At 43.9% G+C, this 22496-nt stretch overlaps 1 protein-coding gene across 1 annotated transcript; it reads right to left on the bottom strand.

Moving 5' to 3' along the window:
* Positions 1 to 240: 240 nt before the first annotated feature.
* LOC121949980 (zinc finger homeobox protein 3-like) lies at positions 241 to 17522 on the bottom strand. The gene is made up of 11 exons (XM_042495868.2): positions 17186 to 17522; positions 13124 to 14831; positions 12501 to 13039; positions 12157 to 12370; positions 11396 to 11503; positions 11128 to 11258; positions 10848 to 10958; positions 9196 to 9346; positions 4232 to 9030; positions 3426 to 4088; positions 241 to 3296 (listed from the first exon to the last, which is right to left on the bottom strand). Exons 2-11 carry the CDS (start codon positions 14793 to 14795, stop codon positions 3180 to 3182), a joined length of 8505 nt encoding a protein of 2834 aa, XP_042351802.2. The 5' UTR covers positions 14796 to 14831; positions 17186 to 17522; the 3' UTR covers positions 241 to 3179.
* Positions 17523 to 22496: the final 4974 nt, after the last annotated feature.

The following is a 22496-nucleotide window of genomic DNA, read 5'->3' as shown; positions in this document are numbered from 1 at the left end:
TGCTGTGTTGCACACACACACACACACACACACCTACACACACACACACACACACACACACACACACACACACACACACAGGGTTGCACATCAAAAGCTTTCCAGCCAGACACACACACACACACCACCAATGGCGCTGAACATACAACCTGGAATATGAAACGCATATAGCAGGCTCGCATACCACAACATTCACAAAATGGCTTCTCTCTGTTAGACCAAAGGGATGAGACCAGAGCATGCACCAAAGCAGACTTTATTTAGCTCAGTGGAGTATGGGAAGGGAAAGGAAGAGAAACACACACCAGTAGGGGAGATCTTGGGGAGGGAGAGTATAGAGACACACTAAACCACTGGAGCAGGACATAAGGACAGGTGCACATCACAGGTATCTTTTTGGTCATCACTATGGCAACAACATATCCAGAAAAAATGAAAAGAATAGTTTTACCTAGAGTAAGGATAACAGAGTCCCTTCACCATAGAGGACCCCAATATGTACATCTTACTGTCACTAAGTTCAAGAGAATACGACAGAAATGAAATTGTAAAATAATCAGTATACAAAAAAACTGCCTTTGTGGTATTTGGAATGCACATTTCTGTACAGAAGAAAGCTCATTGGTATTGTCGTAAACATTGGTTAGTTTAAGAACAAAAAAAATGACAGAGTTAGTCAGTCCACATCCTTTGGAAAGTTGACTGTGTGTCAGTCTGAGTTCAGCAAAGCTGTTTTAGCTGGACAAATGGACTAGAGACATTGCAACACAGAAAGACTGACACCATACCGCTGGAAGGTTTGGGGCTGAACTCCTTCAAATAGCTATGCAGTATCTCCATAAGTATTGAGAAGGTAATGCCCCAAGCAGGTTTCCCTAAAACTGGAAGCTTGAAAAAATATTTCTGGTATTACGAAAGCCATTTTTTTTATCTTCTGAGTATAGGGGTAATTAATAGGATACTGAAAAACAAACCTGATGGAATTGAGCCCCACATATCCATTTGTTTTCAACAGAATCAACAGAGGAGCAGTTTATCAAACAGCATCACAGGTATCATTACAGTTTGTAGTCATTAAAGCCTAGTGGTAAAGCGATCAGAGCATGCATCTTTCTACAGTATCGTTAGAAACTACAGTACATTAGCAGCAAACTGGACATCCTTAAGGGCTGAAGTTCAACACTATGGTAGAAAAGAAAGAAAAATAAACTGCAACATTTCTCAAGAGAAGTAAAACTCTTTAACCGCTATATTACAGACTGCCATGGCTCTAGTTTGGGGTTTTGGTTACAGTCTCCAGTGTGCTTATGAGAGGCAGAAAACAGTAGCTTAGATATAGGGACTCCTTCCTTCTTTAAAAACAGCAATACATCGTCAAGTAAACAGTAGCGCTTTTTTTTTGTAGGTCATATGGTTAAAGTATTATCACGTCTTTGGATTTTTGTCTTAAAGCATTAATTATTGTTTAGCTATTATTGTTATATTATTATTACAGTTAGAATAAGGACTGGTTGCAAATGAACACAGGAAGAAAGGTAGAGAGCAAAAGAGGAAAGTAGGTAGGGAGGGAGAAAGTGGGAAAATAAATTAAGTGTACAAAAATAACATCAATAACATCCGAAGTTTTTCTCAGCTTTGCGCAGTAGCTCCCCATCTGTAAGTGGAAAGGGAGCTATGTCTCAATCATCCAATGAAGTCTTGAGTCAACCATACAAAAGCTAAATACTGTACATTTACCCCTCACACTATTAAACACTTTAGTTTCAATAAGGTTTTTTGTAACAATCTATTACTCAGAGGTGAAAAGCTCAGATCTTTGAAATACAGATGTTTTTCGTAGATATTTTTTAATACTTAAGTCCAAGGTTAAACCATGCCTCTTCTGTTTTAAAAACAGAAAAGTACAGTATTAAGATCACATTTGAAGCAGAGCCATGTTGAGCTGTTGACCTGAGCATAGAAAGCTTTACATTAATCACATAACATTGGTCAGCCATTGGTATATTCAAATAGAACGGAAAGGCAGTAAGTCACCTTGCCGGAACATATCAAAGCTGTCATAATCTTTTCATAATCATGACACTATATCGAAGCAAGACAGTTTATCTCAATCCATAAGATTTATATTAAGAAACTATTACTAAACACACACAATGTAAATTTGAGTTTGGTTAAAGTTTTCATATACAGTATAATGGTTGAGTGCTATAAAAAATAGTTTGCCCCGTTCGGGACAAACTGGCCTTTACGTTCTGTGCTATTTGGGCTGTTATCCACTAAAGGAACAAAGAAGGTGTACATGTACAACAGAAGACTCATCATTGGCTTGTGGAGGGTGAAGCTGCATTCTGGCGCCGTATCAGTCTATTGGTACTCGGCTTGCTTTCACCAGCTGCAGATCTCACCCCTTCACCATACAGACGTCAGCTCTGCAGTTTGTTATTGAAAACAAACGTGTTGAAACTAAATCCACAGACATGTAAAATTTTGGTTACGAGCTTTGGAATCTGAGTCAGTCTTTACAAAAGCTCTATGCGAATACCTCCGTCTATTTCAAGGATATTTTTCCATTTTTTTGTTTTTGTTTTTTTTTTCCATCATCTTCTTCATCCACTGTTAACTGCTTTGTTTTTCTTCAAGTTTATCTTTTGGAGCTCTCTATTTACACTAGAATCTCTTTGACAATTTCTTTTCCAGCCTCTTACAGACTGGCACTACATGCTACACAGCTAGTCATCTAGCACTGTCTGGTGGAGGGCCCACTGTGAGTCTGTCATGCAGACTGAGAGGTAGACTGCAGGTCTAGCTGGGCAGTGAGGTCACATACTTGGAGAATGCTCTTTGGCCTCTGTGGCATCTGGTTGGTTTTTTTTATCAAGGTGGTGTTTGGTTGTAGTAAGGTGTCTGACGGAATAGGAAGAGGAGCTCTTTTCAACAACAAAGGACAGACCAGGGAAGAGTTTAAGCACAATATGAAAAGAGGAAAGCTGCGGTAGAGACTTGGTTTGGGCTCTCTTCTACTTTCAGTTGAGAGTTTCTCTTTGGGCCACTGTGGCTCGGCATCTTTGGGGTGTTTCGGTTACAGGTTTGGCAGCAAGGTGGACAGGGTGTAGAGACTGACAGCAGGTGCAGGAGGGGGAATGAAGTAGAAAGAAGCAAAAGGACCGTAGTCTGCCTTTCTAAGCTCTGTCTCTCTCCCCTGCCCCTGCAGACAGCTCAGCCTGCTCCCTCTCTGCAGAGTCAGAGCTCAGGCTCCTGGCCCTCTTCTCCTTTGCTCTGGCATTCTGGAACCACACCTGCAAAAAAATATTTGTATGAATGAGTTAGCTTTTACCTTTAAATATTTGTCCTGAAAGTTGTTTTTCATCTTTAAAAAATGCAGAACAAACATCATTTTCTCATTTATTAATATTTGAAATATTTACCTGCACCACTCTGTGAGGCAGTCCCAACTCTTGGCCCAGTGTCTCACACTCATGTCGGTTGGGGGTACGGTGGCTCCTGTAGAAGTCTCGGAGCTGGAGTATCTGGAAGTGGCTCATCTGTGTCCTTTGGCGCTGCTGCTGATGTTGCTGTTGCAGACTTTGGGTCTCACCCCAGTCTGAGCTTGGACCCCCAGATCCTTCTGGACTAAGGGATACCTGGTCAGCCATACTGGAACCCTCCTCACATGGGTACTCCTCATCGTCTTCCTCATAGTCATCATCCTCCTCTGGGTTGTTTAGATCAGTGGTTGAAGACAAAGAGGTGACAGGTGGCTTCAAAGCTGACTCTTTGTTAGTGATGACAAAGCCATGGTTTGGGATGAGGTTGGAGGAAATAGATGGACCTGGTCTGTCCATGACAGATGACATGGCCATCCCAATCTGCCCACTGGATCCATTACTCATCGACAAGTTGTAGCCTGCTCTTTCAGCCTCTGCCCAATGGCGTGACCTCATATGGGCATCCAGAGCGCTCTTCACCTTGAAGAGAGCCCTGCAGAATGGGCAGCGCAGATGGTTCAAACCCAAGCTGAAACTGGATCCTGGCCCCATTGACCGGAACTGTCCTTTTCTCTCTCTGGCTCGTGTATTCTGAAACCAGACCTGTGAAGGAAAGACCAGCATGTTTTAAAATTCAGGATATATAAAAGCAAGAAGTCATCTTCTATACTTTGCTTCCATTCATTCTCTCTAAAAAAAAAAAAAAAATTCACAATATTCAAACACAACAAACATTCATAAAATACCTGAACCACACGTCTTGTGAGGCCTACATCCCGTGCAATGCCTTCAAGGACTCCTCTGGTGGGGTTGGAGTCCATGCTATAGCGCTGATACAACACTTCAAGCTGTTCTGGGGTGATGGTGGTTCTCTGGCGCTTATCCCTTCGGTGCTCCTCCTCAATCTCTCTACTGCCCCTTTGGCCTTCAAAACTGGTCTCTGACATAAGCTTTGAACTCTGCTTCATGGGTGTCAGTGAACCTTGAGAGAGGCTGGTGAGGGCGTTACTCGAGTGATCAAGTGTGTTTTTAATTTGTATGCTGTTTAAGTGTGAAATCATGGGATGTGTAGGATTAGGGTGCATCTGAGACATAGCGCCTGAAAGCATTTGACTGGCCATTAGGGTGTGGTTGGGATGGAGCATCATATAAGGCATGGTTCGGTCTGTAAAGCCAGAGTGGAGAAATTGGACCTGGGATTGAGCTGCCAGAAGGTGTCTGGTCTGATGCTCCTGCCACAGCTGAAATGAGGGCAAGGACATTGGGCACAGACTGCACTGGAATTGAGCCTGGGTTTGGGGTTGGAGCTGTTTTTTTGGCTGTGTTTCAGTGGATAAGCCAGAGGGGGCATCAGGCAGGCGAGTGTGGCTTGTTTCAGACTCTGGAGCAGCAGGGAGACTGGGCAATGTATCAGCAGCCTTTTCAACAGCTTGATCAGAAGGAGAGCTGTGTGTTTGCCCCTGGCTGGAACGAGATGTGGATACAATGTTGGATACTGTTTTTTGTGAAGAGGAGGAAGAGTGAGGCTGGGGTCTTTCTGGAGTATGTTCGGGTTGCAGAATGGGCTCAGGTTGTGGAGAGGAACCTGTTTTCATCGCCTGAACAATTTCCTTACATTTGTTGTCTTCATCTGAAATTCCATTTTGAGTTTGAGCAAGACCTGAGCTCTTGTTAGCCCGAGGAGAGACTGTTTTATCTTCTTGTTTCCCAGCAACAGTTGTTGGTTCACCTTTGGCTGATTGATGCTCACTTTCTGTGCAGTGAGAGGAAGAATCTGGGACAGGTGAGTCAGGGGTGGTATAATACTCATAAGTCAGATCCATGGAGTTTTCATTCTGAGATTCACCTTGTCCTTCATCCCCACAGCTGTTTTCTTCATTATAATCATCATCATCATCATCATCACCCTTGTTACAACCATTTCTCTGTCTGTGAATGTTGTCAAGCTGGCTCTTCCCCTCTAACCCATCATCTGTCCCCCGGTCTTGATTTTTGCGGGCTCTCTGCCTAGCATTTTGGAACCACACAACAATAACTCTGTTAGGGAGAGACAACAGAGCAGACAACTTGTCATATTCTTCCTCTCTGGGGTAAGGAGTCGCCTCAAACACCCCCTGCAGGGTCTCCAGCTGTTGCTCCGTGAAGCGAGTTCTGGAAGAGCGTCTTCCCCTATGGGGCTCTCCTCTCTGGAGCTCGGTTGTCTGGGGTTGTGAAGAGATGTTAGGCGGAAGGCCTGGGGAGAGTGAGCATGGAGAAAGTGTCAGAGGCTGGTTTTGTGCTACTTCCTCTCTTGACTCCTCAAGGGCTATGGTTGGGGGGTTATTGAAATTGTAAGGGGAATCCTTGTCCCGCTGACGCTCTTTAAATAGGGTGTTGCGAAACCAGTGTTTGATGACTTTATGAGGCAGACCAGAGAGGGAAGACATCTTGTTTATCTCTTCATCACTTGGGAGGGTATTAATATCAAAGTGTTTCCTCAGAACAGTCAGCTGCTCCTCAGAGATCCGGGTTCGGGTTCTTTTACTCTGTTGTTCAAGAATTGTTGGGCTGACTTGGGGTTGCTGTGCTGTTTGGATGGGGCTGGGTTGGGATGTTTGACCCAGCAGCACAGGATTGAGTGTTGGAGGCTGACCTTGCAAAGCTGGGCTGAGCTGGGGTTGCTGGACTAGCAAGGCTGGGCTGAGCTGTGGCTGTTGCCCTAGCAGTGCTGGGTTGAGTTGAGATTGGTAGAGTTTGGCCAACTCAGGGTTCACACTTGGGTCTAACCAAGGTTGGGGCTGGAGTCCCACAGACTGCATCACAACTGGAGGGAGGAGAGGCAGGTCCATGGGGAAAGGAATGGGAGGTAGGGGAAGCTTAGGTAAAGGCAGTGGGGCTATAGGAAGCTGGGGCAAGGAAAGAGGAAGCATAGGTATTTTAGGTAAGTTAAGAGGTATGGAGTTAGCTGGGGATGTGGTGTGAGAAGTAGCTGTAGCAGATGAGCTTGGGATGGGTGCCTCTTGATGTGGAATTTCTTGAGGTTGTGAAGGAAATAAAGGAGAAGAAGGTGCAGGGGCGGTTGCTGTTATGTCTGTAGCTGGAGTACATGTTTTGGCAATGGGATCTGATGATGAGGGTACAGGTGAGGGTTCAGAGGTTTTAACTTGAGGCATAACTGGTTCCGGTGCTGGTTCTGGTTCTGAGGATGGGACTGGGGCTGCAGCAGAAGCAGTTGAATTCTCCCCAGATTTAGGCTGTGTGAGAGGGTACATCTGGTCATACTGCAGCCTGTATTCTCTGGAAAACCTCTCCAGTGCAGGAGTGGGAAACAGCATCCTATGAATGTACTCACGGTGGCTTTTTAAAATCAAGGCATCTGAAAAAAACTTGCCACAGTCCCTGCATTTTTCTCCTCTTCCACAACATCCTTTCTTATAGTTTTTTGATTCCTCATCTGTCTGTTGTTTTTCTTGTGGCAAGCTTTCTACATCTCCATTGGTCTCTACTTCTTTGTTATCCTCATTACAGCCTTCTGTCTTTCCATCCTGTAGTCTGCTAAACTCAACTCTTTCTTCCTCTGAGCATGCCTCCATCTTGCTGATATCAGAGCATTCTTGTTTATCTGGTATTATATGAGTTGATACCTGCTGCTGATGTCTGTGTCTACTTTGTATATACTGCAGTGCCAGCTCATAGCCATAACTCTGTAGCAAGGCTCGAAGAGGTTCACCATTCACAGCAGCATAGGGCACTCTGGGAGGAGGACACTGCAATCCAAGAAGGTTAAATGAGGAGGAATCTGTTTCCTCTTTCTGACGCTCAGTTTTAACAGCAGGAACAGGCATTTCTTCTTTTACTTCCTCAAAACTAGAATTGCTGTACTCTCTTTTCTGACTGGTTGATGGAGGATCCTCTGCTTCAACCTTGGCTTCACTCTCAACATGATCCTTTGGTTGACAAACTGCTGAGTTTGATCTTTTTCTCTGGGTTTGTTTCTCGTCTATTTGAGGTTGGGACTCCTTTTTATCTTCAACCTTAACCTGTTCTTTTGGGATGGAATTGACAGAGGCTAACTGATTAAGTTCAAGGCTCTTAACAGCTAACTCTGGGTTAAGATTCATGTCTCCTGACAAGTAAAAGGGCAAAAGAAGTTGCTGCTGCAGAGAGAGCAAGCTGTCTGGTGCAAGAGGGAAGTGTTGTTTAAGGAGATTCTCTGTCCCTAGGGGAAGGTGCTGCATCAATTGGGACTGGAGCAGAGCTGTGTGTTGTTGTAACTGAGCTTGGGCCTGAGCCTGAGCCTGAGCTAACTGCTGCTGTTGTATTAGCATTAGCTGGTTTCTTGATGCTATTAGCTCTGCCACCCTCTTTTTAGCCTGCTGGTTGTCAGTTGGGTTTGAGATGGTTGGCTGGGCCTCAGCTGCTAAGCCTGCACCTAATAGTAAAGAGGTTGAAGAGCTTACTACATCTGGCCTCTTGGTGAAAGGCAAACTCTTGGATGTTTCCTCTCTGGTGGTAGCAGCCTGAGTAGCAGTGGTGGGAGCTGAAACTGGGGCTGCAACACTTGATGTTGGGGTCTGTGGTGCTGAGTTCTGGGCAGCACGAGCTCTAGTCTGATGAAGGACTGAGCGAAGATGTATGTCCAGTGTGGAACTCTGGCTGTAGCCCACTCCACACAATCGGCAGCGGTAGGGCCTAGGGTCTGGGCCACGCGGAGCCTCAGGGGCAGCAACACCTGTGCCAGAGTCCTGCAGGGCTCGCCTGGCCCGGTGGAGATGGGACACAGAGTTATAGTGGACCAGAAGAATTGTTTTCTGGGTAAAAGATTCAGAACATATTGTGCATTTATAGGGCCTGGTTGGATCCAAATAGCGGTCCATTGTTGGGTTAGAGCTCTTTTTGACATGAGAGCTTGAAGAAGGTTCTGATATTATCTCCTCATGTGGCCCTTTCTCTGGCTCAGTTAAATCCTCCTCACCTCCATCAGCTTCACCGATCATGTCCTTCTCTTTAAATGTAACTTCTTTTTCCTCCTCCTTTCCCTCCATGCCAAGTGCTTCTTCCTCTATCTCTTCATCCTCTCCTGCCTCTTGACCCACTTGAGGTGATAAACTAAAGTCTTGTTGGACTGAACTCTTATTGTTCTCCACATGTTGAGCAGTGTGAGGTGGTAAGAGTGTATTCTGCCCCTGCATGTTGTCAAGCTGTGAGTGTGTGTTCTGCATGTGTCTCTGCAAGGCCTCCTGACTGCGGCATTGTCTCGAACAGAGGGGACACTCTGTCGCCGCCCTCATGGCATGGTACTGCCAGTGCAGCTGGAGTTTCTCCTGAGTGGGGAACGCCAGGCTGCACCTGCTGCAACGGAACCGGTAACCATGGCGATCAGAAAGGGGAGGGAGGTCGCCAGGCGGGGAGGTGGGAGGCGAGGAGGGGGGTGTCTGAGTTGGGGACTGGGGAGCCAGTCTGCCATTGGAAGGGTGAGTGGTGCTGTCTTCTAGGGGTGGGGTGAGTAGAGCTGTGACATCTTTGGGTGCGGCTACATCTCCCTCAGTGTTCTCCACTGACATGCCTGCAAAATGCATACAAATAGATAATAGTTATAGTTTATTCTTAATATAAAACATCAGGCCAAGAAGATGTGATTAGAAGGAAGTACCATGACATGGTATGGCATTAGTGATTCTCTAATTATTATCTAAATTATGGTCAGTTATACAATGCAATTTATACCAACCTTTGTTTTTCTCGGAATCAACTGAGGCACTCGTATCAGCAGTCTGGGAACAGTTTGCATTGTTATTCTTGGTGGTTTTATTTTTCTGAGTTTCATCTGTCCATGTTTCCATCTGCAGTTGAAGCTGCGGTTGTTCCATGGGTAGTGTGACCTGAGAGAGAAAAAAAAATTGACAGTCCGTCAATATTGTTTTCTTTTTGGTTTTTATTGCTAGTTACACATAGTGTTGTTTTGCCAATTCAGACTGAAGGAAATATGGGATATTACCATATTTCCTTAATCCAACATTATGAATAAAACATTTAATTGTACAGCATAATAGCAAGCAAATATCAAGATGTATAAACATGAGTGCCTGCACACCCTGTCCTAATATCATAAAACATTAAAGTGGGAATCTGTAAGTGTATCGCTACATCTTGCACCTGCCTGCACAGCAGTATTGACAGCAAGGCACATCAATTTGGTAATAAGTGTATATGGTTGAGATATGTGGCTCTGCCCTTCAGGTCCTGCGACACCCTCCAACATGCCCCAGGGGTTTAATAAAACTTTACTGAGCTGAATAATGAATTTATTTAAAATCATTCTTCATATAGAGAACCTCCATCTCCACAGCTTCGAGCACTGAGAGCAAATACTATATCTATGCGAACAGCTAGCTACCCTTAGGAAAGGAAGGACGGACGGCGAAAGATGAGATTTACATGACAAGAGTTTTCTCTGCGTAACAGCTTCATAAGAGAGAAGAAGAACAACCACACACACACACACACACTGCAGAGAAAACTGAAGGTCAGGCTTAATCTAGAGAGCGTAATTGGAAAGCAAGGTACATAATGGCCATCATCACCTCAGTCTGAATTAATGAACCTCAATTACTATCAGAGAGAGTGAGGGAGGGGTAGGGGGGGAGGAGGGAGGATGATGGTGGGGGGGTAAGGGGTGTAGAATATGAAAAAGAGAGAGAGCAAGGAGAGGGAGGGAGAAAGTATGGGGCAATGAACAAAAAAAACTGCTTTGGAGAGAGAGAGTGAGTAAGGGAGGGGTAACGCATAAGAAATTGAGAGAGAGCTTGGGAGAGACAGAAAGGGAGGGGCAGGGACAGAGATTGCTGAATAGGAATGATAGGAGTAGCTAGAGGGGGGAGGGAGGGACAGCAGAGGGGAGAAAGGGTGAAAAGCAGTCAGTCAAGTGGAGGCGAAGAGCGCAAGAGACAAAGGCCACTTAGCATACGGGCCAGGGAGATGGAGGATGGTGATGTGGATAGATGACCAGTCTTTGTTAGTTGGAGAGACACAGTAAAAAGCATGGGGGCCCCTTTTTAGCTTGACTGCACTTCTGGTAATAGAGGGCTACTTAAACATGCATTATAGAAAGACTGGCTTTTCCCTCACTCACTCAGTCAAACCCTCTCTCTTCCACTCTAAAAGACGCGCATACACATACACACAGAATGCACGGCTGCATCAAAGATGATAGCGGGGAGCTACTTAAACATGCATTAAAAAAGCGCTGCCTTTCTCTCTGGTGCCTTCTTAATGGAATTGTCTCCCTACATTTCACCCCCCCCCCCATCCCCCATCGCTTCGCCTTCTCGTTTTCTTTTGCTTCCCGACAAATACAACAAATACACACTTGCATACACTTACTGTGCTGATGAGCTTGTCTACACAGTCCTGCGCTACACTGTGCACATGTGTGAGATGCTGTCGAAGGTGTGTGTGTGGGAGTTTAACCTGGCACAAAGGGCACTGGACAGTCTGAAAATGTCAAGGAAGAGAGAGAGAAGTGAGGAAATGGTTAAAAACTGTTGTCAGAAGGCTCAAAGAGAGCACCGATTTGCACAAGTTTGTAGGGTTACACTAGCACTGTACATTTTATAGCCACATGGACGAAATTAATTTATTAAAATGTATGCCAGTTGCTCACCTGCTGGTTCTCATTTTGCTGGTGTATTCTCGGGCGTTTGGTTGAGTTTTCCATTTCCTCGCTTCCAGAGGATGGACGTTTGACTGAGAGCAACGACTCCTTCTTTTCTCTTTCTTCCTCCCTCATTTCTCCTTCAAGTAAGAATTTATATCAATATGTAAATACATTTATTATGTTTGTAATATATTATCATTCTATCATGTGAGTTAACTTGACTTGCGTACAACTTTAACTTGTGTATTGAATTGTTTTGCTGAAGCAGTCGTACCTGTCTCCTCAGAAATCTGCTTCAGCCCCTTGTTGCATGTGTCTTTGGTTGTGTCCAAAGGACCAGTGATGGTCTCACTGGAAGTTTCCATGTCCTCACTGAGCTCTCCTGGGAGACAACATGACAAATAATTATGTTACACAAACACTGTGCTTCATACAATATTTTCTCACAAACTATCAGGCTAATTGTAGTTTATATTATCCTCCAGATAGCATCGCTCAAAAAGACCAATGTCTTTGGGCCACACTTCATTCTTCTCGCTTGCCTCCATACACTATTGATCAAGTATTGATTCTCCATTAGATTCTCTTCAGAGGTGGAGTAGAGGTAATATGGACTTACAACACATCAGTTCACCTCAATAAGTCTTAATCCGCACATAGAAAAATCACAGGATACACTTAATTTACAACTAAAGTGTTGAACTACTAAGTTTGAGTGTTTTGCCAACAAACTCCAGACGATGTAAATCCAGTATTTTATTTTGAGCAGACTGGTGACTGGCCTCCACCTCCCCCCATCCTTATCCAGGGGATTTGTATTGGTCCATTGATTAGCAGGTGCTAGTTAGATGTTGTCCGGGGTTATTGGGGATATAACAAGGATGTGTATCGACAAATCAATTTTCTTGATCAATATCTCAGCAACAGCCATTACTCATTTTCTCTCTTTTCATCTCAATCCCCCTGCCTGCTTGCTGACGTCAGCAAGCATATGCAACATGAGAGTAAATGCGGCCACAGGGTTCATATTCTCACCTGTGACACCATCATGGCTTTTCCTGATGGTAAAAATGGCCGCCAGCTCCTCTCCACCCATTGGCTGCAGTTGTAGCAGCCCTTCCCTCTGCTGATGGGTTGGGGTTTGACTGTGTTTCAGTACTTGGAGTTTAGAAGAGGAGGAGTGGTTGCATAACAGACAATGGAACAGCCACGAACCTCCATCAACCTCACCATCATACTGCTGCAGGAACTAAAAATAATGAGGTAGAAAGGAGAGAACAACACTTTTTATGATTGGATAACAGGTTGTAAACCAGGTCTGATTATCGGAAATTGCTGAATACATTTATGTTTTATTAAAAAGTAAAAAGTGTACTGACTCGGTAAACCCGGACGCTGGCCTCATGGTGTGAACTGAGGGAATGTCCTCGTAGCTTGTCCAAACTGCTGGTCACATAGTCACACAGGTTACACCTCAGCTGGACGGGGTTTCCCTTAGCAATAAGGGCAGCCCCTTCCTGTCCCCTGTCCCCACCCTCCTGGAGGTGAGCAGCAAGCTGGTAGCGGGTGCGGTGTCTGTCAGTCTGGCAGTGCAAGGAGAAGTTAGCCCTCAGCGGGGTGGTGTAGCCGCACAGCCTGCAGTGGCAGCCACCAGCGACCAGGGAGCACCACTCAGACTGTGGCAGAGAGCGAGGGGCGTTCAGGTGCTGCTCCACAGACTCTAAGCTGTCGGACGAAAAGCAGGAGCAGACAAGGCATTGAAACACACCCTGGGAAAGGGGTTCAGTGGGGGACAGGGATGGGGCTGGAGGGGGAGAGGGAGAGGGAGAAGGAGAAGGAGTCAGTGTAGACCCAAGGGTGACTGGCTGTTCTGTGACTTGTTGACCTGTCAGTCGCATGTTCAAGGAGATCTCTGCACCTAAAACACAGAAAGAAATCCTGTGAGAATTTGCACATTTTTAACATTTTTATGTTGGATCACAGCGAGAGATGCATCACTCACCTGTGTTTTGTAGGTGTTTCAACTGTGGTGCAAGACTTCTGCAGTGAGACAGATAGTAACCTCTCTGGAGCCGTAGCATGTTATGTGTGTGTTTCTCGCTGGTGGTGTGAATGCGCAGGTTGCGGGCAATGCTGGTCTCATAGTCGCACACATCACACCGCCACCGCTTACTATGAGAGTGAGAGTGTCCAGGTGGTGTGAGCTTGGCAGGCTGGGTAGTAGGCGTGGGAATAGAGAGCGGGGGCTTGTATGCGGGCTCATCCAATGCGTGACCGTTGGATGAACTGCTGTTGTTGGTAATGTGAGAGGTGTGCATGTGACCATTCGAGTGTCCCCCATTTTGAACGTTATTAAGGTGTTTATCCGACTGCATGTGTATGCTGAGGTTGCCTTTCGATGAGGTAGCATAGTCACACACCTCACAGCGGTAGGGCTTGTAGCCACAGGCGTAGGTTTCACCGCGGGCCAAGCGAGGATGGGGTTTCCCCGAACTGCAGTATCCACACACACCTCGTGTTGCACCGCCACACACACACTTTCTCCCGGAGGCGCCACACACACACTGGCCTTCCGTCTCTGGATGTTTCTCTTTCATGTGAACTTGCAGTGTATGCTGAGACTTGTAGTGCCAGTTACACTTGGGGCATTTCAGCGTCTTGCAGGAGTTGCGTGAGTGCATTATGGTCATGTGACTGGTCAGTGAATTAGGAGAGAGGTCTTGGTTGAGGTTTTTAAGGACAGCTTCTTTCTGTTCTTCTTCTTTGTCTCTCTCATCATCCACCTCTGTGTCTAGCTGGCTGTCATTTGGTTCTGGAGCTTTGGCACCATCTCCATTGGAAATGGAAGAGTGAGGAACCCCTGCCGGCCCATCGTCCTCAGCAGGTGTACTAGCAGGCTCTGTACCTGCCAGTGGAAAAGCCAGAGTAGACTGCTGGGATTTAAAGCTCTGAGGAAACCCAGAAATCCAGCCCTGATCTCCCTTAATGTCTTTTACCTCTGTCTCGCTCAGCAGGGCAGAAGAAGAGGAGGACGGACAAGTGAAGTGCTTTGGAGAGGTGGAAAGAAAAGGGGAGGGCTTTGGAGAGGTGGAAGGAGTGGGGGAGGGCTTTGGAGAGGCGGCTGTTTTGCTGTCGAGTGTGCCACTGGCCTTTGCAGTGCTGGAAGAAGAGCTGTGCTGGCTCTGTTGAGGTAATAAAGAACATTTGGATTTGGTTTGGCTTTGGTTTGAGATGGCCTCCTCCTCTTCCTTCTCCTCCTCTCCGCCTCTGCTGCTTAGGGCTGCTGGGAGGCCCCCTGTAACTGATGCCTCTCCCACACCTACACACACCTCCCCTTCTTCCTTCCTTTGCCCTGACAAATATCCCTCCCCGAAGTCCTCCTTCATCCCCTGCTTTTGACACACTCCGTTCTCCTGCGAATGTCGGCCTCCTTCTTCCTGCTCACCTCCACGGGTCTCTTCTCTAGCCTGGGACCCCTCTGCGCCCTCCTCCTCCTGCTGAGGCAGGGTCAGGGGCTCTTTGGCAGGGGCCATGGCTGAGGTATGAGAGGATGACCCCTGCTCCGGAATGACCGCTAGGGTCAGGAGAGGAAGAGATAAAGCCTGGGCACTGAGGTCAGCATCTCTTTCCTCTCCTCCCCCTCCATCCCCTCCTCCTCCCTCACCGCTGTCCATACCAGAGGCTACAGCTGCCACACATTACTACCCCACCTGTATTTCAGATACAGAGGAAGAAGAAGAGACAGAAGAAATGTGAAGAAAAAAAAAGAGGAGAAAATGAAATACATGAGTCATGTAAATAATATTGCATAACAGTGGAAGCCATTGATTACAGTCCCTGGATAGCATCTGTTCAATACTGCCTTCACAGTGTGCAATACACAGGCTGGTTACTCGGGGGTTAGTGTTAGCCCTTAATGGGAAAATCAATAGCATGAGCGCTAAACTAGGTAGAGGAATGCGGGTAAAGGCTACGCAGGAGGTCTATAATATTCCTCAGGGGATAGGATTAAATAAAGAACCGAATGCTTCTGAGCTAAAGGGCTTCCACTAAATTGCCACACTTAGATAAAGCAGATAAAAGAACAGTTTTTAAAGCCAGTGTATCTGTCTGTATGCACTGGTACAGAGATATTATGAGAGCGGGTGCTCTGTTTAGCACGAGCCATTTTACAACACGCAGTGCAAACACAGGGGGTGGTCACACTATAATAAACACCTGTGTAATCTATTTTAGTCCAAAATACAACAAATACTTGTAAGATTATACAATTTTCTGTTGAGATATCAAGCAGGGATAGTTCAAAATATGAGGTCTGAGGCAGTGTATTATATTTCTAATCTTATTGTATGTGTTTAAGATTGTGTATACTTCCTCTTAAGTCTGATTGCTTACACATGATAAACACATAAACAGTGAAGCAATGATACATCTTAAAATAATGAATCTCGTTTTGTATTAAACTGAAACTTTGCTTTTATAATCAATAATGGGAGAGTGTTTAAAAAACAAAAAAAAATAAGCAAAGTGTCTATTAATCTCTATTTTAAGACTGCATTTCATTGGCTTTTGAAATAATTAAGTTAAAATTAAACTAGCAAGGGGCTGTAGCATTTTATCATACAGAAATGACCATAAACATTAATAAATTTTCCAAATATTAATGAATTAGATTTCAAAAAGATTCCTAATCACCAGCATAATCATGCATCACTACAGAGACTTCCTAAAAAATTAATCTGGCCTCTTCTGCTCTGTTTCTTATTGACAGATGGATGCCAGATGAGGCAAATACATCTCTCTTACTGTGTGTGTGTCCCACAATCTCATTACTGACCTTTTTTAATCAAAGAGGGACCTTAATGTACCCTTTCACCTTCTCCTTCAACCAGCCAACCCCCTCCTCCTCCTCCTGCTGCTGCTTAAACACTCTCTCCCTCTCCCCTGTAGCCACCCCCTCTCTCCTCTCTCTGCACCTTAAAGATATATGGCTCATATCGGCACTCTGATAGTGCTTTAATGTACTGTGTTTATGTCACAGGCCACAGACCCTTGCCCACTGCAGCTGTCCACTGTCCCGCCGGAGAGCGCTGAGGGCCTGAGCCTGCCTGCCAGCAGCTGAGAACAGTCTCTAATCTGATAAAGATTTTCATTTACACTGCAATCAATAACTCGGGTCTATCGGCAATGTAACTATTTATACAAACATTCCTGGCTCCCTATCGATCACAAGTGCGGGAAACCATCATTTAACAACGTGTGTGTACATCTTTGTGTGTGTGTGTTAATGGGAGTGAATCCTGTTGTGCACTGGAAACTCTCATCATGTCAATAAAGCACATACACAAAAACACCTATTTACATAAAAAAGGGAAAATATGTATGCAAAAGACATTGTTGTCAGGTGTGCATACAATTTTGCAACATAATATGAAACACCCAACTAAAAGTGTGTCCTCTGTGTGTGTGCGCGTGTGCGTGTGAATGTGAGCGTGTGTGAGGGAGAAAAGGGAGACAGGGGTGTGAGGGGATAGAGAAAGACAGAGAGAAGTGTGTGTGGCTATACTTAAGGAAATGCATTTTTGATTGTCTGTTTAGGACCTGGACAAATCCAGCTGGACATGGACAAATGCTGTTTTGAACGCTTTGCGCGAGGAGTCCGCATACAGCCTACAGCAGTCTCAAGGTAATAGCACTAAGCTGTATTTTGCATTATTCTGGGAAGCATACAAGCGGGGCTGTTGAGAATACCGGACGATCAGCGACTTGAAGTTAACTCCCCGTCTCTGTCTGTGTTGTCAAGCCACTGACCAACACTCAGCCCTCCAGACTACTTCAGCCTTTTGTTTACAGTGGACCGCACCGTACCACACTCCGATTCAGCTAAAACCAAGAGCGATCACGTTCAGTATCCAGTAACAGGTGACTCATTGCACAAGCAGATCAACAAAAAGCTCGATTTGTGCGATTTCCAGGCTACACTAACCAAACACCCTTTCCTCCCCACCGCCGGGGGGTTGCTTCCTCCCGTCCCTTTAATATCGTAAACAAATGGCAGACTTACATTTCTGCAGCGGCTCTGGTACAAAGCTCCGTACGCTGAATGTGTAGTAGTCCAGAAAACAATCGTATAGAGAGCCCACTCATTCCTTATGAATGATCCTCTGCGTTTTAACGGAGCCAGGAGGGTGAAAAAATGGGGAGAGGGAGAGAGAGCAGCGGGGTCCAAGTTGTTACCAAACAACAGTGTAATTAAAGCTACATATAGGCTGTAGTAAACAGAAGATGGGGGACGGAGGGGTTTGTGCGAGCTCCAGAGGTAGAATGAGTTCTGATCACTGTGGGGGGAAAAACACTTGGCTCTTTATTCCTGCTAATTAGTTTCCTTCAAAAAATGGCTGAGATTACGCCCAGTGCGCATGTGCGTAATTGCGCAGACACCGCTAATTAGCCCGTTTGGATCAATAGGATTCCGCGAGAGAGAGAGAAAAAGAGAGAGAGGGAGGGAGGGGGAGAGGCTACAGGGGACGCATAGAGAGGACAAGGGGAGAGGAAAATATTTAAAAAGTGCGAGAAATTACACCTTAAACGTTTTTTTTATTACAAATGTAATATTATCGCCGAAAATTCCAGTTGTACATTTTGTTTCAACGTTAAGCCAAATACCAGCTGATCTTGAAAATGTAAAGAAATAACAATATCGCAGACAAAAATCTCTAGTTGCGCAAAAAGACACGATAAAATACTTCGACGCACAGAAATGTCAAAATGAAGTCAATATTGACAAAAAGGAGACACAATAGGAATTTAAGAGGAATTTAATGATGCCAGAAAATCTTCCAAAAAATGCGGCACTATCACCGTGATTCACTATTGAGGACTCCAAGCACACTGCAAGGCCCTGGAGGATTATTTTAAGAATATTATATTGACAGTTTGCTTGAGATTAAGCAGGCGTTAGACGCTTAAATGTAGACATTTCGCCCCAGACCTAAATCGCATCATTTTTCATGAAATATTTACATTTCTGTGTAATAACGCACCTGTTTTGGAAAAGTTACATCTCGTAAACGCAAGGTTTTGACAGACACGTAGGTAATTCGTGTCAAACAAAGAGATCTAAAAATGAATGCTCAAAACAAAAGGGGGAATATATCCCCTTTAAATATGCTTGAATGTGAAATAAGACATCGCACCTTTGATTGTTTTTGGACTGAGGCTGCAGGTTTCGGGCGCTGCTTTGTTGGTTTATTTTCTCAGTTTGGAAAACAAAAAAATATTTAAGGCTTAATTGATGTGTCCACTTCTGTGTTTGTCATCACAGAAGACCTTTGGGTTTTTTCCTGCTCAGGCCGTCCCATCCTCGCCACTCGGGTCTATTGTTATGATAATACTATTGTGATTTTCACGCTCGATGTGCAATCTGTCGATCGTCCATATTTTAGAAGGTGAAATCTGCATTTATTTGTGAGATCAAATAGTATCATTTTTGCTTTATTAGGGTTTGATTGTCAAAGCTGACCTTATCCTTATATAAGAATTCTATAAATATGCATTTATAAAAGTGGGAAATGCTTCAGTCCCTATGGAAAAAAAAATATAGGAATATCACAGTCATACCACAGAATGAAAAGAAGGCTATAGCATTAACCGCAGTGCTATCAGCTCACTGTTGCGTGAAACAACCGCACATACAAGGCCATATCGTAATAGTACATGAATATTAATAATGATATTTCGCTGTGTTGATTTTGAGAGCACTGACATTTTGATTTTGGGTTGTTGTTGGTTGTGTGTGATTGTTTTCTTGCATTTGTGCTACAATAAATATGTTAGAATTTTTTTTTTTTTAAATCGGTCAATTGACCAATTAGTTAAGTGCTAAATGATTTGCCCCACGTTTGCAGAGCACCCAATAATTATTTTACGATTTGAAAACGTTTAAAGTGATTGTCTGTCTGGCACATGCCAGCAAGCCAAGATAACAGGTTATCACAAACATAAATCAGAGACAGTTCTGTGCTCTTTATGCATACATGGATATTTTCTGTTGTTGTTATGGCTGCAGTGAGAACGGTGACAATTTTATGTCATTTTATGAGTAAAAGACAATGACAGTGAATAGTGATATAATTTTAATGTGGGTTCATATCGCGTGTGCGTCTGTGTGTGTGTGTGTGTGTGTGTGTGTGTGTGTGTGTGTGTGAGAGAGAGAGAGAGAGAGAGAGAGACACAGAGACAACAATTTATCTGCCAGGTGCATCTGTGCCTTATTGGTCTGAATAAAAAGAAAAATGTTTAAATGTTAATTGAAGCTCAAACAATATGGGGATCTGCTACTATTTGTTTATCCTTATATGTGCATACATTTAAATGCTGCAGTATATTTAAATCACAGCAAATGTGTGCTTCTTTATGAACAACCTGCAAACACAGATGTGATATCAGGGGAAAAACAACCCAAAAATAATACATTTGGTTCTGTAATAATATTATGTAGCCTGTTTTATTCAAGTCAAGTCACTTGTATTTATATTGCACCTTTGCTTGTAAAAACAACAGAGTGCTTTTCAGTCGAGGCAGATAAGTTAGGATCTTCCTCAACACATGTTTACATGATTAAAGAAGTAAAAGGTGCATAAAAGGCAGCAATAAAAGTCAGTATTATATAATGTAATACAATAAAACAATATTTTTAATTCCATCATAAACAAATTATCCTTCAGTTTACAGTGTGATTCTATAAAAATGCATTCAAATCATCCTTAATATTATTTGCACCGCTGGTCCTTGTTGTAAATTTCCATGTGTATATGCAATCACATTTTTGAACCCCATTTAAAACCATGAAAATGCAGGTAAACATACGCACATTTCATGTCTACCTGTGTGTGTGCAAGGAATGTTCTATACACTGCATGTTTGTGGTTCACAATTAATTAAACAGTCGTCTCCGAAGCAGTCCTCACACAAAGTCACATTTTTATGAAACAGATCACAATAGAATAGAATGATTTTCCTGATCTACGCCTTTAGAAAGTCCAGCGCAGATATGAGAGGAGACGCTCTCCCTAACTGACACTGCCAGTTAATTTCCGTAGTGATAAATATGGAATTCTAATATTTTCCTGATATTAAAGCTCTCATGTTTGTGCGCATTTTCATTCACAATTTACGCACACATCCTTTGCCTACACTCTCAAACATGCACAGGCCGTACTGTAAAATGCACCATGCCCTAAGGTGTATGCCAGAGGTTGTTGTTTTCACTGTAATATATAGTTAGCCCTTCCACCAATTTACCCTGTCAGCGCTAATGGGGCAATTAACCACCGTGATACCCCCCAGGCAGAGGGAGAGCCAAAAGCTCCCCAACTCCAAACTTGTCTTTATGACATTTATATGACAAAATGTGGGGGAAGCTGGGGACCCATCTGACACCTTGGAGGGTCCTTAATGTCACTCCCCCCGCTGGCCCCCGCCCCTTTCTGCCCCAGGGTATGGCACAGAGCAAGAAGCGTAATACATCATGTACAGGAGAGGCCTCGTCCAGCAGGGAGAAAACTTTGTACTCAAAAGCTTCAATTGGGCAACTCTGATTTACACACTGTGTCCACTTTGACTCTGAATGTAAACTGGCCTTTGTAGTGACACACACACACACTTACAGTTAACACACTCCACCTTGACCTCTCCCTTCATTTGGTGTCCATAAGTCCCTCTGTCTTTGTCTCTGCTCACATTCCCCCTGTCCTTCTTACATCCCCAAGGAGGCAATAACCTCCCGAGCAAGTGCTTCCCCTTGAGCCGTTGTCATAGTAACTTGCGGACTGGTCGACATGACAACCCCACCATGGTCCAGAGATAGATGATCGGCCAGAAATGGGGAGGGAGAAGGCACATGGGGGATTTGCACCCCCTTTAATTTGGTTTGCCTGATTCTGATTCAAAATATTTTTTCTCGCTCTCTCTGAGGGTGAGGTTCATTCAGCATCAACCTGCTTTACATTTATACAGGTATTTACAATTACTGTCGGCCTCGGAGCAACTCCACTAAACGGTTACCGACCTACGGCACCTGGATGAACGTTGTACAAACGTAGCAGTAAAAATATGAATCTTTAATATTTTGCTGTTCCCCTTTCCAGTATTACTGCAACAGTGCTAAAAAAATAGTTTCTACCAAAGCAAATTGATAGAAATGATGAGCGCAGGAAATCTGTATGTTTTTACACTTTGCCCTTTTAGGGCGTCAGACTGTTTGTTGTTTACTATCTATTTTCATGTGTAGAAAATTCAGATATATCAAAGACCAGGGGGATAAAAATATCAATTTATTAAATCTTTTTCTTCTTAAGATTTAATTTTTCCATCCGAGCAGCAATTTATTGACTTTATTATACCAAGAGTTGAATATGTTCAGTATGGCTGCAGTTGAGTAAATCATTCATACCTCCTTTTAAAAAGAAAATGCAAAAATTTGCCAGAACGTTTACTGAACATGCATGACCCTGACATTTTTTGGTGCTCAGACGATCAAAAGCTCGAGTGGTTGTTTAATTTTACATGTTTAAGTTTGACAATTTTGTTGCAAAGACCAGACTAGAACAAAACATAAATTGCTTAATTAGTAGCCTAACATTATTTTGATTTTTTCAGTGCAATACAGTAAATGTCTCTGTCAGTGATTCATAAACTCAACTACACAATAATGATTTCATTGAATAGGATGTTATTGTCACCTTTTTCCATTTGTTTTTTCTTAATCTCATCTGATAATGTGAACATTGGACATTGTGGGGGACACATATAAAATAGGGGGTTATGGGGTCCTCTGCCAGAACATTTTGAGCATCAAACACATAATTTCCTGCATTCTGATGAATTTTTATGCATCATTGTCTTGCCTTTTCTGCATCGATTTATGATGTAAATATCTTTAAGTTAAAACTAAAAGTCCTCTGCCACTTTAATGTTTTCATTGAAGGGGACAAATGCATGTTCTTAATATTGCGGGGGACATTTCCACCGCCTCCCCCCAAAATCTGCACATATGCATAGATGTTTATAAGTCACAATAACCGATGGTTGACTCAGTAGTTTTGCACAAATATAATTCAATTCATTTATCACATATTTTATTCATTACAACTGATCTGGTTTTCATAATTTACCAGTTGTTGTTCAAGCAGAGGATTCGGTGTGAAAAACGTGTCTCTGTACAGAAATCCTGAGTGAGATGATGAATCCCAGCCAGCTCCAGCAGCGCTGCCCCTCAGCTGACCCTGATCTCTGACCCCTGTGTACAGGGAAGCAAACCAAAAGAGATATTGCCTACAAGGATCAATATGTACCATTATTAATCAAGACTTCTG

The sequence above is a fragment of the Plectropomus leopardus genome, chromosome 7 (genome assembly GCF_026936395.1).
Source record: "Plectropomus leopardus strain MGB_pleo_1.0 chromosome 7, ASM2693639v1, whole genome shotgun sequence".
In the NCBI taxonomy this organism is placed as follows: domain Eukaryota; kingdom Metazoa; phylum Chordata; class Actinopteri; order Perciformes; family Serranidae; genus Plectropomus; species Plectropomus leopardus.
Note: the sequence above shows the minus strand (reverse complement) of the source record. Positions and strands in the feature narration are given on the sequence as shown.

Bases quoted from the DNA above. Each gene is read 5' to 3' on its own strand.
- LOC121949980 (XM_042495868.2), bottom strand. From the start codon at position 14,795: ATGGACAGCGGTGAGGGAGGAGGAGGGGATGGAGGGGGAGGAGAGGAA. The intron at 11,504-12,156 runs GTGAGAATATGA...GTTGTCTCCCAG, and splicing joins AAGCCATGATGGTGTCACAG to GAGAGCTCAGTGAGGACATG. The intron at 9,031-9,195 runs GTTGGTATAAAT...TGCATTTTGCAG, and splicing joins TGATTCCGAGAAAAACAAAG to GCATGTCAGTGGAGAACACT.